Raw genomic sequence first — 17,762 nt, 5'->3', positions numbered from 1 at the left:
TAGCGCTATACTATAATCACCCATAATGCACCGCGCGGCCCATTGATGCTGTATGGGCAACGTATACGGGCGTTAATACAATTCCAATGGGTTTCCCATCTCCTTAAAAGTATCTCTGACTGAACGCACCCCAGCGCTACTGGAAATACCCCGCCTCTGGGGAAAAAAAGGGCACGGATTGGTCAAAAGACCAGCTCGTGTTAATTTTGACAGCATGAGAATCTCGTGAAACTACTCCTCTTCGATCACGATAACGGTGCATGTATTTTGCTGAAAATTGTTACTTGGCCCCTGTGACAAGACACCAAATGCTACCAGTTTCAGCTCTTTGAAACCCATTGTGGAATAAAAGAACGGGTAAAAAAACAGCTGGCACGGCAGCGACGTGCGTGCGTGAAGTATAGACTGTAAAAAAAATGTGACGTCTGCATCCCAGAATGCAGTTTGGTAAACAGACATGGAAGCACCTGGTAAAGACCTCCACAGTCAGTGAGCATTGCATTCGTTCTTTCTGCACGATCTCCATACTTTAATATCCGCCACATTCAACAGATTTTTATCTGTCTGCCGTCACATTTGCATCCCCAACGTCCAGGACCTTGGTAAGTGCAAATTCATCATGTTTCTATGTCGGCTGTTAATGACTTCTGCCAGGTTCATTGGAAGATATGGCTGGCCAGCAAGCTAGCTTACTTGAGTTAGCGCTAATGATAGCTAGCTAGCCACTCCTCGATTGACTGCGAAATTATCTAGTTTGGTGATATGGGCACAGAGTTTCTAAACCAGAGACGCAACATCGCGAGACTTCCGGGAACGCTTGCGAAACACCAAGCAGACCATGCCGGGGTTGGTGTTTGAGAAGTTTGAGTGAAAAACTGAGAGAAAAAAATGTCCTTAGTAGTTTATTTTTCTCGAAATCTAAAGGCACTAGCTATATTCGAGACAATGTCTTAAGTAGTTGAACACGTTATTACGCCAACCTCGTAAAAGTGATAAACTGACACGTTTTCATCTTAGTCAAAAACATCTCGTCTTTATATAGTCTTTGACGGCCTACTCTTGCGGGAGCGTGAGATGGTCAGTGCTACTCGGAATCCTTGGGACGTCCCTAACCCAACCTTAATCCAGTGTTTCCCCAACTCGGTCCTCGGGACCCCAAGGGGTGCACGTTTTGATTTTTGCCTTAACACTACACAGTTGATTCAAATGATCACTTGGGCTCCCGAGTGGCGCAGCGGTCTAAGGCACTGCATCTCGGTGGTAGAGGTGTTACTAGAGACTCTGGTTCATTTCCAGGCTGTATCACAAACGGCCGGAATTGGGGGTCCCATAGGGCGGCGCCCAGCGTTGTTAGGGTTTGGCCAGGGTAGGTCGTCATTGTAAATAAGATTTTGTTCTTAATTAACTGACTTGCCTAGTTAAATAAATATATATTTTTAACATACCAAAGCTTGATGATTATTTGAATCAGCTGTGTAGTGGTAGGGCAAAAACCAAAACGTGGTCCCTGAAGACCGAGTTTGAGAAACCATGCCTTAAACAATTTTAAATTTCAAATTCAATGGGGGGAACATCCCAAGGATCCCGGAAGGCACAGGGCCACCATTAGACCTAATGAGGTTTTATTTTTATTTAACTAGCCAAGTCAGTTAAGAACAAATTCTTATTTACAATAACGGCCTAAAGGTGGTCTTGGAGAAAAAAAACTCTAGACCATCTTTACACCACACAGAGACTACAGTACTATTTTACTAGCACAGACTGGAATATCTTCCAAATCAAATTTTATTTGTCACATACACATGGTTAGCAGATGTTAATGCGAGTGTAGCGAAATGCTTGTGCTTCTAGCTCCGACAATGCAGTAATAACCAACAAGTAATCTAACTAACAATTCCAAAAAACTCTTATACACAGTGTAAGGGGATAAAGAATATGTACATAAGGATATATGAATGAGTGATGGTACAGAGCAGCATAGGCAAGATACAGTAGATGATATCGAGTACAGTATATACATATGAGATGAGTATGTAAACCAAGTGGCATAGTTAAAGTGGCTAGTGATACATGTATTACATAAGGATGCAGTCGATGATATAGAGTACAGTATATACGTATGCATATGAGATGAATAATGTAGGGTAAGTAACATTATTTAAGGTAGCATTGTTTAAAGTGGCTAGTGATATATTTACATTTCCCATCAATTCCCATTATTAAAGTGGCTGGAGTTGAGTCAGTGTCATTGTCAGTGTGTTGGCAGCAGCCACTCAATGTTAGTGGTGGCTGTTTAACAGTCTGATGGCCTTGAGATAGAAGCTGTTTTTCAGTCTCTCGGTCCCAGCTTTGATGCTTTGATTCCGGGATTCATCCAATGGCATTGAGGAGTATACCACCAGTCACCGGCTTCATCAATAAGTGCATCGAAGACATCGTCTTCGATGCAACATCCGCACCGAGCTAAAGGCGAGAGCTGCCACATTTGCAAGGAGCGGGTCACTAATTCGGAGAAATCCCGCTATGCCCTCAACGAACCATCAAACAGGAAAGTGTCAATACAGGACTAAGATTGAATCCTACTACCCCAGCTCTGATGCTTGACGGCTGTGGCAGGGCTCGCAAACGATTACAGACTACAAAGGGAAGCACAGCCGCGAGCTGCCCAGTGACACGAGCCTACCAGATGCCTTTTTATGCTCGCTTTGAAGCAAACAACACTGAAGCGTGCATGAGAGCACAAAGCTGGCTGGACGACTGTGATCACGCTCTCCGTAGCTGATGTGAGCAAGACCTACATTCACAAGGCCGCGGGGCCAGACGGATTACCAGGATGTCTACTCAGAGCATGTGCGGACCAACTGGCAAGTGTCTTCACTGATATTTTCAACCTCTTCCTGACCGAGTGTGTAAAATCTACATGTTTCAAGTAGAGGTAGACCGATTATGATTTTTGTTACCGATTAATCAGCTGATTTTAAAAATGTATTTGTAATAATGACAATTACAACAATACTGAATGAACACTTATTTTAACTTAATATAATACATAAATAAAATCAAGTTAGCCTCAAATAAATAATGAAACATGTTCAATTTGGTTTAAATAATGCAACAACAAAGTGTTGAAGAAGAAAGTAAAAGTGCAATATGTGCTATGTAAGAAAGCTAACGTTTAAGTACCTTGCTCAGAACATGAGAACATATGAAAGCTGGTGGTTCCTTTTAACTTGAGTCTTCAATATTCCCAGGTAAGAAGTTTTAGGTTGAAGTTATTATAGGACTATTTCTCTATACCATTTGTATTTCATATACCTTTGACTATTGGATGTTCTTATAGGCACTTTAGTATTGCCAGTGTAACAGTATAGCTTCCGTGCCTTATGTCATTAATATGGTCGAATCCGGAAACTATCATCTCGAAAACAAAATGTTTATTCTTTCAGTGAAATACGGAACCGTTCCGTATTTTATCTAACGGGTGGCATCCCTAAGTCTAAATATTGCTGTTACATTGCACAACCTTCAATGTTATGTCATAATTACGTAAAATTTTGGCAAATTAGTTTGCAATGAGCCAGGCGGCCCAAACTGTTGCATATATCCTGACTGCGTGCAATGAACACGAGAAGTGACACAATTTCACCTGGTTAATATTGCCTGCTAACCTGGATTTCTTTTAGCTAAATATGCAGGTTTAAAAATGTATACTTCTGTGTATTGATTTTATGGTTGGGTACACGTTGGAGCAACGAAAGTCCTTTTTCGCGAATGCATCGATTATATGCAACGCAGGACACGCTAGATAAACTAGTAATATCAACCATGTGTAGTTATAACTAGTGATTATGATTAAGTTTAATGCTAGCTTAACTTACCTTGGCTTCTTACTACATTCGCGTAACAGGCGGGCTCCTCGTGAGGCAGGTGGTTAGAGCGTTGGACTAGTTAACCGAAAGGTTGCAAGATTGAATCCCTGAGCTGACATGGTAAAAATCTGTCGTTCTGCCCCTGAACAAGGCAGTTAACCCACCATACCTAGGCTGTGATTGAAAATAAGAATGTGTTCTTAACTGACTTGCCTAGCTAAATAAAGATTAAATAAAGGTGTAAAAAAAAAAAAAAGCGAAATTACCGATTTCCAATTGTTATGAAAACAACTTGAAATCGGCCCTAATTAATTGGCCATTCCGATTTAGTCGGTCAACCTCTAGTTTCAAGCAGACCACCATAGTCCCTGTGCCCAAGAAAGCAACGGTAACTTGCCTAAATGACTACCGCCTGTAGCACTCACATCTGTAGCCATGAAGTGCTTTGAAAGGCTTGTTATGGCTCACATCAACACCATCATCCCGGAATCCCTAGACCCACTACAATTCGCATACCACCCCAACAGATCCACAGATGATTAAATCTCAATCGCACCCCACACTACCCTTTCACACCTGGACAAAAGGAACACACAAATGTGAGAATGCTGTTCATTGACTACAGCTCAGTGTTCAGCGCCATAGTGCCCACAAAGCTCATCACTAAGCTAAGGACCAAGGGACTAATCACCTCCCTCTGCAGCTGGATCCTGGGCTTTCTGACGGGCCACCCCCAGGTGGTAAGGTTAGGCAACAACACATCTGACACACTGATCCTCAACACTGGGGCCCCTCAGGGGTGCGTGTTTAGTTCCCTCCTGTACTCCCTGCTCACCCACATCTGTGTGGCCAAGCACGACTCCAACACCATTAAGTTTGCTGACGACACAACAGTCGTAGGTCTGATCACCAACAACGATGAGACTGCCTATAGGGAGGAGGTCAGAGACCTGGCAGTGTGGTGCCAGGACAACAACCTCTCCCTCAATGTGAGCAAGACACATTGGACTACAGGAAAAGGAGGGCCGAACAGGCCCCCATTAACATCGAGTGGGCTGTAGTGGAGCGGGTCAAGAGTTTCAAGTTCCTTGGTGTCCATATCACCAACAAACTATCATCATCCAAACACACCAAGACAGTCGTGAAGAGGGCACGACAACACCTTTTCCCCCTCAGGAGACTGAAAAGATTTGGCATGGGTCCCCAGATCTTCAAAGTTATACAGCTGTACCATCGAGAGCATCCTGACCGGTTGCATCATTTTCTGGTATGGCAACTTCTCTGCATCTGACCGTAAGGAGCAATAGAGGTTTGTGCGTACGGCCCAGTGTTTGGCGCATGTGACAAATACAATTCTATTCAAATAAGTATGGTGTTACCTCTGGGTGTGTCTCAATGGAGTCTAAACTATGCATTTATTATTTTTACAATGTTAAATGTATTTTGTGCGGAGAACATTGGTGTTGAGCAGTGAAATACCCTCCAAAGAACCATGCAAGAGTGTGTATGTGCCACAATGTTGTCATTCATATGAACAATCATTTGCATGACCAAAGTGCATTGGATTTTGAGTAACTGAAAACCAAATGTAGCATAAAGACATTGTATACAATTGGCCTAATCCTTTTTTATTTGCTTATGTAAATCGTTTTATTTTTAACACAAATGTAGTTCACTCAAATAATACATTTAACCTAGCTAATGCTCTCGATTAGTAATTGTTTTAGCAAATTAACAAGTAACTCTTTCACTATTAGTTTGCATATAATGCAGCTAATGCTAGCTGATTGGTAAATAAAGTAACCAACACATTGTTGGTGTCAGAATTTCAGTAGATTACTTGCTAGTTGTTCAATTTGGAAATGTGACTTTTGCATTAACTAGGCTTAAGTCCTCTAATGTAGTCTACATTATGTTGCCTTGTAGGCCTAGGCTAGTTGAAGTCATGACGCATCAGTGGTATATGTAGCCTAGGCCTATTGTGTTTAGTGATGTATGGATGTGTACTAGAGCTGGACCATATGGACAAAAATCCATATTGTGATAAATTGCCTGGATTGATGCCATAACGATAAATAATGATTTTTAACGTTAATGTGCGCCACTGTTTTTTTATTACCCTTTTAAACTACTACTACTAGTTTGATTGTTAATGGGGCAATTGATGGCAACAATCACCCATATTATCAAACTTATTTCATTTCAAACTTCACATTTCTCTAGTGTAGGCTACTTATCATAATGAATGATATCAGCAAAAATGCCTGCATGAAGTGCTCGGTATGGATAATTCTGTTATTGTCCCAGCTCTAACGTGTACATCCTTTTGATTAAGCTAAGCTTCATTGAAATGCAACTCTCTATTAGCAAGCAACAGTTTTGTTGTATGATAGCCTAGGCATAAGCTACTCTATACTGTATGCAACTCTGGCACAAGACAATTTGATCCCCTCATTCCAACGCCTGTTGTAGAAATTCCTTCACATTCTTGTCACTGTAGCAAACGGGGCAATACATCTCATAAAGGGCTTCATATTCACCTATATAATCTCTATCTTTGATACTGTTGTCACTAGGGTAGCCTAGGGTGGCCTAGTGGTTAGAGCGTTGGACTGGTAACCGGAAGGTTGTAAGTTCAAATCCCTGAGCTGACAAGGTACAAATCTGTTGTTCTGCCCCTGAACAAGGCAGGGCATCATTGAAAATAAGAATTTGTTCTTAACTGACTTGCCTAGTTAAATAAAGGTAAAAATAAAGGTAAAAAATATTCACATTGTGTTGAATTGATGAGAAGCCTACAATGGTTTAAAGTTCTTTAAAACAAAAATATAATCTTTAAAGGGATGTTTGGGCTGCAAACAGCAGGGATCTGGAGTGGTTAACCAGGGATAGTGCTTATTGGATTGGATTACTCTGCTGCGGGAGGAGCTCCATAAGTAGCTCGTGCTAGCGTGAAAGCTGCGGCTCCAGATCCACCAGGAGAATGCGAGGCGGTGTTATCGTCCAGACCAACAACCCCGTAATTCCCTAAACTGTGATTACGGTATCAAGACAAGGAAAACAATGAAGCTGATACAAATGTTTTCCTCCCGTCTCTTTCTCTCACCCAGATTCCTTCCACAACTTGTGTGGGGCGACCAGCGATCACCCAAACTGATGAGGTTCTACTGATCCAGTTACGATTGAGTTCCCTTTTCCACATTTGACAAGGTAAGGGTTCAGTGAGCACAATGATCTGTTTTTCTACTGAAATTCTAACCATCACTGGTTCCAGTTTTGAGGCTCTCTCCACAGTCCACAGACATGGCTGCAGTCAGAATCTTCTCTCAGGACTGCAGTTTTTCAGCTGCCATTGCATTACAAAATCTCTAAGATATTGATACTTCATTAATAAGTGTAACGGAAGTGTTTTGATGACCAAACTTACATATGAGTAACCTAGCCTGAGTCCTGAAGAGTTGGGCTTTGACTTAGTAGGCTAATGCGCTCTTCTGCTGCACCATAGACCTGGGTTTGAACCCTGTGGGTCACATTATGTTCAGTGACCCCAATAGGTCTCTGTGAGAAGGAGGAAGAAGTCAAAGTGGGGTGAAGTGTAATGGAGGTATGTTTGATACCTAAAGAGCTGCGTTGGCTCCCCGAGTCAGTTGGCCTGTTTGAGTGGATCACTTCTTTCAAGTCGTCAAAGTGTGTTGCATTGTGGGGATTAAAAAATGGTCCAACTTGCTCCTACATGTCGACTGCATGAACTTTACAAAAACCATGCTATCAAAGGTCATGAAGTTCTGACTGCTGTCGACTGCAAGTTTCTGCAGTTGAGCTTCACAAACAGCCATCACCTGCATTGTGGGAGGCGCTATTGTCAACCAATCATTAAGCTGTTTTTTTACCAACAGGAACATAACCAAAGACCTGATTGACAGGAACCAACTTTGCCACTATTTGTCTATACAGTGGATATGTACAAATTAATGTGATATTTGAGGCTGTCTCACCAATTCATTGTACAATGTACACACACTGTATACTTTCCTAATATTGAGTTGCACCCCTTTTTTGCCCTCAGAACAGCCTTAGTCGCGGCATGGACTCTACAAGGTGTCAAGCGTTTCACAGGGATGCTGGTCTATGTTGACTCCAATGCTTCCAACAGTTGTCAAGTTAGCTGGATGTCCTTTGGTTGGTGGTGCATTTTTGATACACATGGGAAACTGTTGAGTGTGAAATACCCAGCAGCTTTGCAGTTCTTGACACACTCAAATCGTTGCGCCTGGCACCTGCTACCATACCCAGTTCAAAGGCACTGAAATCTTTTGTCTTGCCCATTCACACCTACATAATCCAGGTCTCAATTGTCTCGAGGTTTAAAAATCCTTCTTTAACATGTCTCCTCCCCTTCATCTACACTGATTTGAAGTGGATTTAACAAGTGACATCAGTAAGGGATCATAGCTTTCACCTGGTCAGTCTGTCATGGTGTTTTGTACACCCGGTGTATATTTTCGGTTTGTGAGTGTGTGATATGGGGGTCGGAGACATGTTTAACAACCTTATAAAGAAAAATTATAAACAATGGCAACACTACCATGTTGCATTGAGCCTTGCTGTTGGAAAACCACATCAGTGTCAGACTTTCAGCTATCGCAGATGCACATCACCTCCCCCGACTTCACTCCTCGACTTTTGTCTACAGTCAGTTGCCTTAGCCCTCAAACGAGCCCAAGGCCTTTTGAAGCACAGAAGACCTGTTGGTCAGATAAGCAGGAGGCCTAAATACATATGGTATAACAGCTGCGTAGACCACCATGGAAGTGTAATATTTATCATTTGTCATTTTTAAAGAATCCCAACCTTATTCTTATTATGTCAGTCTGTTAGATGCAGAACATTTGCCAAGTAATATGTTGATTTTATAATTGATTAGTATACACACACACACATGTAAACAATGACTTTCTTTTTGTAATACGCTGCACTGAGTCTGGCTTAGTGGTAACACTCTCGCCTTCGGAACCATATACATTCACCCAAAACCAGATCCCTCTGTCTCCATACCTCTGCTCCTATCCATTCACACACAAATACAAATGCGGAAGAGGTTCAGAAGTTCGTTCTCCTTTTAAAAAGAAAAGTTGCACTGTACCACGATACAGAGGAAGGTGAGTGTATATGGTATAGAACCAGGGTGATGTTTGGATGTATTTAGTTAGGCTTAGTATCCTTATCTATGTATGCTTTGATAGCTGCATTAATGTGTGTCTTGTATGACATTTTTGGTTTTTGGATCCACAAGCATCCCTATAACCATAACAACAAGATGCAACGTTTTTATATTTTAGAAAATGTGTCTGGAAATTAATATGCCAAGAAATGTTAACATGTCTCTAGACCAGGGGTGTTAAAGTAATTCCATAGAGGGCTGAGTGTCTGCTGTCCCCCCCCATTTAAATTAAGACCTAGACAACCAGGTGAGGTGAGTTTCTTACTAATTAGTGACCTTAATTCATCAATCAAGTACAAGGGAGGAGCGAAAACTGGCAGACACTCGGCTCTCCATGGAGTGAGTATGACATGTGGTCTAGACTCTTAACATGCCCACAAGTTATCTTGAGGGGAGGGTTTTTGCTCTGTCATAACCTACTATTTTGTGAACTGATAAGTTGTCATTTATAGGGCTAGTCTCTGCCCCCTTGTTAGTTGAGCCATTGTATGCCTATTGTAATGGCAGTAGAGGTATGGCGCTTGAATTTTGGTGGATGCACTGAAAATGCATTTGGTAATTTCTGGTTTCTACTGGTAAGCAATATTGAAAACTGATAATGGTTGTGTAGGATTTTGCCACTTATTAACCACATATTAACTATATACATATTGATTCTGCCCAACAGTATTTTATGTTGTGATGTAGTGCTGAGTTGCAAACATGAGAGAATATCTGACGACATCCTGGCTCATACCACTCACTCCATGTAATTCAGAATCCCATTTGAATGTAAGGGATAATTCCTTTAGGAAATGTTTCGTTTCTATAAACTTGAAGTCATTAGACATTCATTTTTGTTAGGCTTTATTTAACTCTTATAGTACTGTAGATCTGAATGAAGTTTTTTTAGAACGTAACAATCCCATCACTGTTTTCTAACGGAAGGACTATAGCTTTCTTTCTGCTTGTTTTGTGAATAAGTGTTCCCAAGTTCCTAGATCGTCATTGCGCCACATGACACTGACGCAAAAGGTTGTGAGGAATATGAATCGATTTACTGGAAAGCAGTCGCGCTTTAAGGAAGTTTAGTATAACATTAATGTATATTTCTTCCCCCATCCGTCGACGATAAAACAAAATACCGGTCATAATTGTTGCACTTTTTTATATAAACGAACTGTTCAGTCATAGGCTACACACCTTCGATTCTGAAGTTGAGAGCGAGTGATATTCTGGCTGTCATGAAGTGACACATTTATTTTCTCAATATTAGGGCATTTTAACACATTTTTGGGTCCCTATAATTTGGTTAGTTCTCTTTCACAAAGCCGCTTTTTCGATAAAAAAAAACCCCAACAACAAACGAATGCCTACAATGTGAAATGTATCAATTTGGCGTAGGCTACATTTAAGAAGTTGATGTGGGACTGCATGATTTTAAATTGATAAGCAGTTACGTTTTAACACCCCTTGTAAGTGACCTGGATTTCCCACGTTTCTTGCGCTCAGGGAGGTGAAGTTATGTCCCTCCTTTAAAGTTGAATCTGTGATTGCCCAGACGGTATGTGGCCTCGCACACACATGCTCCCGTCTAAAAAAACGATTTAATTGGAGTGTGACTCGCTATAGCTTCTGAAAACGTCAAAGGGATTAGTATTATCGAAACATGCGTTTGCCTGAGTCGATCAATGAAGGAATCCTGAGAACACCACCTCAACGCTGACTGCTGTTGTGTTACATTGTAGCGGAAAGAATGTCGGAAAGGGCCGATGATGACGTCAGGGGGGAGCAGCGCAGAGCGGCCAGGCAGCTAAAGCAGCAGCAGATCCAGCGGGGAGAAGGCTCCACAGCAATGGCGACTGTTGCGGAGCGCAGATCCCTGCCTAGTCCAGAAATTATGTTGGGACAGTCTTGGAGCAACTGGGTCGATGCTGCCATACCCAAAGGCAACGACGGTGAGTGCTCGTGCGTACTGGATGTGTGTGTAGTCGAGATATGTTCGTTAGCTTTTTTCCGATTGCGTGCAGTTTTGGGAATATGAAGACACGCTACTGGTAGCAACAACAGAAGCAAGCAAGTGCAACTATTTGTGTCTGTATTCGATTGCCTCATTTTAGGTGCTGAATCGGAGGAAAGTTTGAAGGAGTTCGGGAAAAATCGAGAAGCCATGCGATTGTGCAGAGATGGTGAGTGTTCTCTCTTTTGTCAGAGCCAATGAGTGTTTTGGTGGGTTGCACACACACTTCACATGCACCAGCTGAAATCTGGTTCTGTTGAACAAGTGCACCAGATTGACCTGTGACAACGCAAGTCTGATCAATCAATGATATAGCCCTGGAATCTATGGCCACTAGTTGACAACTTGAAGAGGGGACTTCTATCCTCTGTTCCTAAGTAGGTGCACACCACAGCTGACAACCAGCCAGGGCTTATTCAGTGGGGTAGAAAGACAGAAATGTAATGTGATAAAGCTGACATGGTCAACCAGCCAGGGCTTATTCAGTGAGGTAGAAAGACAGAAATGTAATGTGATAAAGCTGACATGATTGTTTATTGTACTCAACAGATAATTATTTTGTCTGTTTTACACTAATTTCTGTCTGGCTGTTCTGTATCATTGTGCCCACCTGAAAAGCCCTGATGTGCACCGTTAGGGGAGGGGCACACTCAGTGTGGTGACAGCAGTTTCACAGTTAAAATGGGAGCAACAAGTCTGTCATTAAGAATAACTGCTACTCTTGATGGAAATTTCTTGAAACCTCCAATGACTTTCCTATGTCAGTTGAATATTTATAGTGCTTCTAAACTACTACACACTCACATTTGTTGAGAACAGTTTTATAAGCACATTCAAAGTGCTCTATATTTACAATATTAACCACAGAATGGCCTTACTGTTTTTTTTTTGTTTGGACGCTATGATTTATAATTGAATTATTACATGGGTTGGTGTCAGTGATTTGATAAAGACTGTCATGAAATGTTTAATTACCATGCTATACAAATGGTGAAGACAAAGGTTGGAAGACAATTACATATTAGTGAGAATGCAAATTCGAATGGTTTTGATACGTTTGGTGCCAATGTGAGAGTTAAGTCGATCCGTATTTATTTTATTGAACCGTTATTTAACTAGGCAAGTTCTTATTTACAATGACGGCCTACCAAGAGTAAAAAAGCCTCCTGCGGTGACGGGGCTGGGATTAAACATACAAATGAAATACAAATATCTACACACTACTGATAATGAATGCCACTGACAGCTGACTCTGCAGAAGTGAAATGTGGCAGTGTCTCAAAGTAAAGTGTCGACACTGAAACAGCACCAGCTACATGTCGGAACTTCTGTAGGCCTCAATCTGGGCCCTGTTTGTCAGGCAGTTAAGGTTCCGGAACAATTTGAAATGAACCTAAACAGACAGATATCACTTATTTTTGAAAATGGAAATATTTGTTAGGAACAGGAGAATGTGACATGAACAATACCCAGATGTTCAGATTTTTCTAGTTTGTGTAATAATAATGTATTGGATTTATATAGCACCTTTCTACCAACTGAGGTTCTCAAAGCATCTATCAAGTAATGGGGAAACTCACCTCATCCACCACCAATGTGTGGCACCCACCTGGGTGAACCATTTTGTGCCAGAATGCTAACGACACATCAGCTAGCATGATGAGGACTGATATATGCCATTTAGGAATGAAGGGGGTGATTAGGTAGCCGTGATGGAAATGGGGGGCCAATTTGGGAATTTAGCCAGGACACCGGTGTTAAAACCCCTACTCGTGCCATGAGATTTTTAATGACCACAGAGAGCCAGGACAACAGTTTAACATCTCATCCAAAAGACAGTACCCTATGCAGGGATATGTCCCCCTCACTGTCCCGGGGCATTTGAATTCTATCTTAAGACCAGAGTGCCCCCTGCTAGCCCTCCAACACTACTTCCAGCTGAATCTGGTCTCCCATCCATGACCGACCCTGCTTAGCCTTAGCCTCATGCCAGCAGTGGTATGGTGGTGTGACCTGCAGGATCCAATGGGATTATATAAAGTGCATTCAGAAATTATTAAAAACCCCTCCGACTTTTTCCACATTTTGTTACGTTAAGGCCTTATTTTAAAATGTATTAAATTGTTTTTCTTCCTCCCTCATCAATGTACACACAATACCCCATAATGACAAAGAAAAAAAAAGATTTATATATTTTTGAAAATGTATTAATAAACTGATATCACATTCAGACCCTTTACTTTATTGAAGCACCTTTGGCAGCAATTACAGCCTTGAGTCTCCTTGGGTGTGACGCTACAAGCTTGGCACACCTGTATTTGAGGAGGTTCTCTGCAGATCCTCAAGCTCTGTCAGGTTGGATGGGGAGTGTTGCTGCACAGCTATTTTCAGGTCTCTCCAGGGATGTTCGACCGGTTTCAAGTCCGGGCACTGGCTAGGCCACTCAATGACATTGAGACTTGTCCCAAAGCCACTCCTGCGTTGTCTTGGCTGTGTGCTTAGGGTCATTTTCCTGTTGAAATTGAACCTTCGCCCTAGTCTGAGGTCCTGAGCCTCCGGAGCAAGTTTTTATTCAAGGACTTTGTTCTGTTCATTTTTCCCTCAATCCTGACTAGTCTCCCAGTCCCTGCCGCTGAAAAACATCCCCACAGCATGATGCTGCCACCACCATGCTTCACCGTAGGGATGGTGCCAGGTTTCCTCCAGAAGTGATGCTTGGCATTCAGGCCAAAGAGTTCAATGTTGGTTTCATCAGACCAGAGAGTCTTGGGTTCTTTAGGTGTCTTTTGGCTAACTCCAAGTGGACTGTCTTGTGCCTTTTACTGAGGAGTGGCTTCTGGAAGCTTCTCCCCATCTCGCCAGAGGAACTCTGGAGATCTGTCAGAGTGACCATCAGGTTCTTTGTCACCAGCCTAACCCAGGCCCTTCTCCCCCAATTGCTCAGTTTGGCTGGGCGGGCCAGCTCTAGGAAGATTCTTGGTGGTTCCAAACTGCTTCCGTTTAAGAATGATGGAGGCCACTGTGTTTTTGGGGACCTTCAATGCTGCAGACATTTTTTGGTACCCTTCCCCAGATATGGGCCTCGACCTTATGGCTTGATTTTTACTCTGACATGCACGTCAACTGTGTGACCTTTATAGACAGATGTGTGCTTTTCCAAATCATGTCCAATCAAATTGAATTTACCACTGGTGGACTCCCAAGTTGTAGAAACATCTCAAGGATGATAAATGGAAACAGGATGCACCTGAGCTCAATTTTGAGTCTCCTAGCAAAGAGTCTGAATACTTATGTAAATAAGGCATTTCTGATTTATATTTTTAATGAATTTGAAAACGTTTCTAAAAACCTGTTTTCGCTTTGTCATTATGGGGTATTGTGTGAAGACTTTATTTGAATACGTTTTAGAATAAGGCTGTAACAAAATGTGGGGAAGGGGTCTGAATGCACTGTAAGTGCAACAAACTGCTGACTAGATGTAAGAAAATGGGAGAGCTGATCGTGTCCTTAAAACATCAATAGAATACAACTTTGTTGTCCTTTGGTTAGAACAGAAATGTATCTTCTGCCTTTCCCAGCACCCTTGAGGTACACACATACACGTTGCGAGGCACAGGGTCAGCTGCAATGCAGCGCCCCTGGATGGAGAGAAATCGTGGGGATTTAAGTCCCTTGCCTAAGGGCTCCACGGCAGGAGATGGTACATGGGATCAAAGATCAGCAAGGTTCTTGCTGCCCTGTGTCTGTGTGCAGCCAGCCTCTGAGCATCCAATATCTGCTACTACTCTACCTAGATCATTCATCACTGCCATTGAAGAGGAAGGTGAAATTAACTGCATTCTACTCTTTCTTTCCTTCTCTCTCATCTCCATACCACACAAGAAAATGGGGAATGAAATGGCACATGGAGTTTCACCAATTATTTAATGTTGGATGCTTCAATAGTGCAGTGCCACTGCCAATGTCCTGAATGCAGAGTGGACTGGTGAGTCAGATGGTGCTCATTTAAGAGACCAGTTAGACCAGTCACTAACCCTGTGTTTAGTACAGGTCAGCTTGTTAATTCCCCCATACACAGCAGCAAATTACTTTTCTAAGAGCACAGGTAGGCTTTTGTGTGGACTTGAATAGCCAGAGCCTCGGAAACGTTGGTGACATTTCAAGTGTCCTCAGCCGTGTGTTGGAGGGCCTTGTCTGTTACGGCGTGTGGGCGGGCACTCTGGGTGATTTCTTAATTAGCCCCTTCATTAGCTCTTTGTTGTTCTCCTTGTGAGGGTAAATGTTGAGCTCTCCTTGTCTCCCGGTGTGCCACTCTGATTTCCATGATGGAGTTTTCACCAAAAAAGGAGTGAGTCTTGTATTTGTGTTTATTATGGATCCCCCTTGGCAGCAGCTACTCCTCCTGGGGTCCAAACACATTAAGGCACTTATATCACACACACAACAAAATATAAAACAATACATCACATAACATTATTACACCACAACATATCTACAAGAAAAAAAGTGTATAATACCACCATACAACAATATTTGTGGTCAGAGAAAGGCCCTAATGATTGTCAGACTCCAGCCACCTAGAGAGCGAGAAAGGGAATAGAAGGACCATGCGGTGTTGGAGGGATTGCCAAAGACTCCATGTTTTATTTATTTTTTATTTACATCACTGCTACTCTGTCATCTAGGCATAGTCACTTTAATAACTACTTACATGTACATATTACCTAAACTAACCTGTGCCCCCGCACATTGACTCTGTACTGGTACCCCCTTGTATATATTATTGTTATTTTACTGTTGCACTTTAATGACTTATTACTTTTATTTATTTTTCTTATCCATATTTTTTTAAACTGCATTGGTGGCTAGGGGCTCGTAAGTAAGCATTTCACTAAGGTCTACTACACCTGTTGTATTTGGCACATGTGGCAAATAAAATGTGATTTGTGACTGGTGGTGTTGAGCACATGAATGAATCCACCAACCAACCAATTGCCTCTAAGCATTTAACTAACGCAACGACTGACCGAGGTTGAACATTTTAACTTTAATTAACAGTGGATTGCAGTTTTCTGGTCACACAAGATAATAATATGCCATATGCATTCCTGTGAATGAATGTTTCTTTTTTTGCCTGGATGATTTAGTTTATTTGAATATTTGCAGGTACGGCCCAAGTGACAGTCTGTGCCTCAGTTTCTCTCCATCCTCTCTTGTTTATTTGAAGTTACAGATCATTCACAGGCTCTGCCACTGGCTGTAGTTATCCTGCCTGCTTCACCCCTTAGGTGTGTGGCGTGTGGGTAGCCTGTCAGTGTGTTTCTGCAGCAGTTAACCTTTGGAGTGCTGACTCGGTCATCTTGTTCTTATCACTAGGTTGTTTCCTGTACTGTGAAATTGGGCTGGTACCCTTTTTGTGTGTGTGTGTGTGTGATCTATACGAGTGTACAATCAGTTTTTGTCTGGAATGATTCTCACACCTGTATTAACCATAATTATCCTAGAGTATTGAATGCTTAGTTGCCTAGGCTTTATCTCCCTCTGTCCATAACACTACATGGTTTCAAATGTTTCATTCAGAAACTTCCTGTGTCTACCTCCCTACAATTTACAATAGATACTGGTTGTCTTTATCCTGTTCATCTGTGTTCCCCCCCCTCCATGGAACCACAGACATGCCCATATTTGGCCAGTGTCCAGCACAGGATGACTTCTACCTGGTGATGTGCAGCCACTGCAGTCAGGTGGTGAAGCCCCAGGCCTTCCAAGCACACTACGGTAAGTCTCACACACACAAATCGAGCTGATCCAGGGTCGGGTTTAATAGCTTTTTGTTTTATAGCTCTTCTGAAGGGTTTGGGCAGGGAGAGCATATTCTAGACTTGTGCATTGGGGAAACCTGCTCGGCACTAATCTCTGTCAGGATGACACAACTAAAGAGTGCGTGTGCATGCATGTTCAGACACTATCACATTCAAAAGGATTAAAGCACCCCTCCCATTCACCTCTACACTCTCTATAACGTAACATGAGAAAGGAGCACTCGGGCTTTTGATTTCCACCGCCTAAGACTTGTTTACAATTCTTCTGTTAATATTTGATGTGCTCCTCCGAGTCCACGCCTCTGTGAGTGAAGTCAAATGTATTGTTTTAGCATGTTAAGCTGTCCCTGAGATGTCTTAAAAGTACTACAAAGAGTAAAGGAGTATATTTTTTCCCCCTCCGCTGTGTGAGTTCTTAAACTGTCTTTTTGGCCGGCACGCTGGGAAGAATTGATGAATTATGGATTTTAAAATCAAGAGATCGCTTTGCTGTGTATCTCGTTAAATCCAGCTTGGTGAACCCTCTGTGCTCTCTCACACACACCCATGTGCTGCAGTGCAATTATTAAGAAGAGAACTGCTCTCTCCACAGACAGTGAGCACCTGTGAGGCAGAGGGTTAGATAATGTGGTGTAAACTCTCTCTCCCTCTGGCTAATTTGTCTCCATGATAGGTGCTTTAGGTTAAAGTTTGGAGACCTTTTAAAATAGATTTTAGTCTGTAAAATGTATAGTCCTACCTTCCCCTACAGTTATCATTGACACCTCTAGTAAAGAAGAGCAAGGTATTATCTGTTCATTGAGCTGTTTCATTGAAGGATTACTTTTTTTGTGAAATGGCCTAGTCTAAAC

At 42.1% G+C, this 17,762-nt stretch overlaps 1 protein-coding gene across 2 annotated transcripts in view; it reads left to right on the top strand.

The window, feature by feature from the left end:
- The first annotated feature begins 410 nt into the window (after window positions 1-410).
- The window catches only part of LOC112247238 (ataxin-7), a 37,308-nt gene continuing 19,956 nt past the window's right edge, over window positions 411-17,762 (top strand). Inside the window, exons 1-5 of one of the 2 annotated variants that reach the window (XM_024415951.2) lie at window positions 411-602; window positions 6,980-7,079; window positions 10,818-11,027; window positions 11,190-11,258; window positions 16,763-16,867. In XM_024415951.2, coding sequence (XP_024271719.1) covers window positions 10,826-11,027; window positions 11,190-11,258; window positions 16,763-16,867 — 376 coding nt within the window. In that variant the 5' untranslated portion in view covers window positions 411-602; window positions 6,980-7,079; window positions 10,818-10,825. Of the gene's footprint in view, window positions 603-6,979; window positions 7,080-9,465; window positions 9,666-10,817; window positions 11,028-11,189; window positions 11,259-16,762; window positions 16,868-17,762 lie in introns of those variants that run through there. The other variant, XM_024415952.2, reaches the window with a different exon arrangement.

This window comes from Oncorhynchus tshawytscha, linkage group LG02 (assembly GCF_018296145.1).
Source record: "Oncorhynchus tshawytscha isolate Ot180627B linkage group LG02, Otsh_v2.0, whole genome shotgun sequence".
Lineage (NCBI taxonomy): Eukaryota > Metazoa > Chordata > Actinopteri > Salmoniformes > Salmonidae > Oncorhynchus > Oncorhynchus tshawytscha.
Note: the sequence above shows the minus strand (reverse complement) of the source record. Positions and strands in the feature narration are given on the sequence as shown.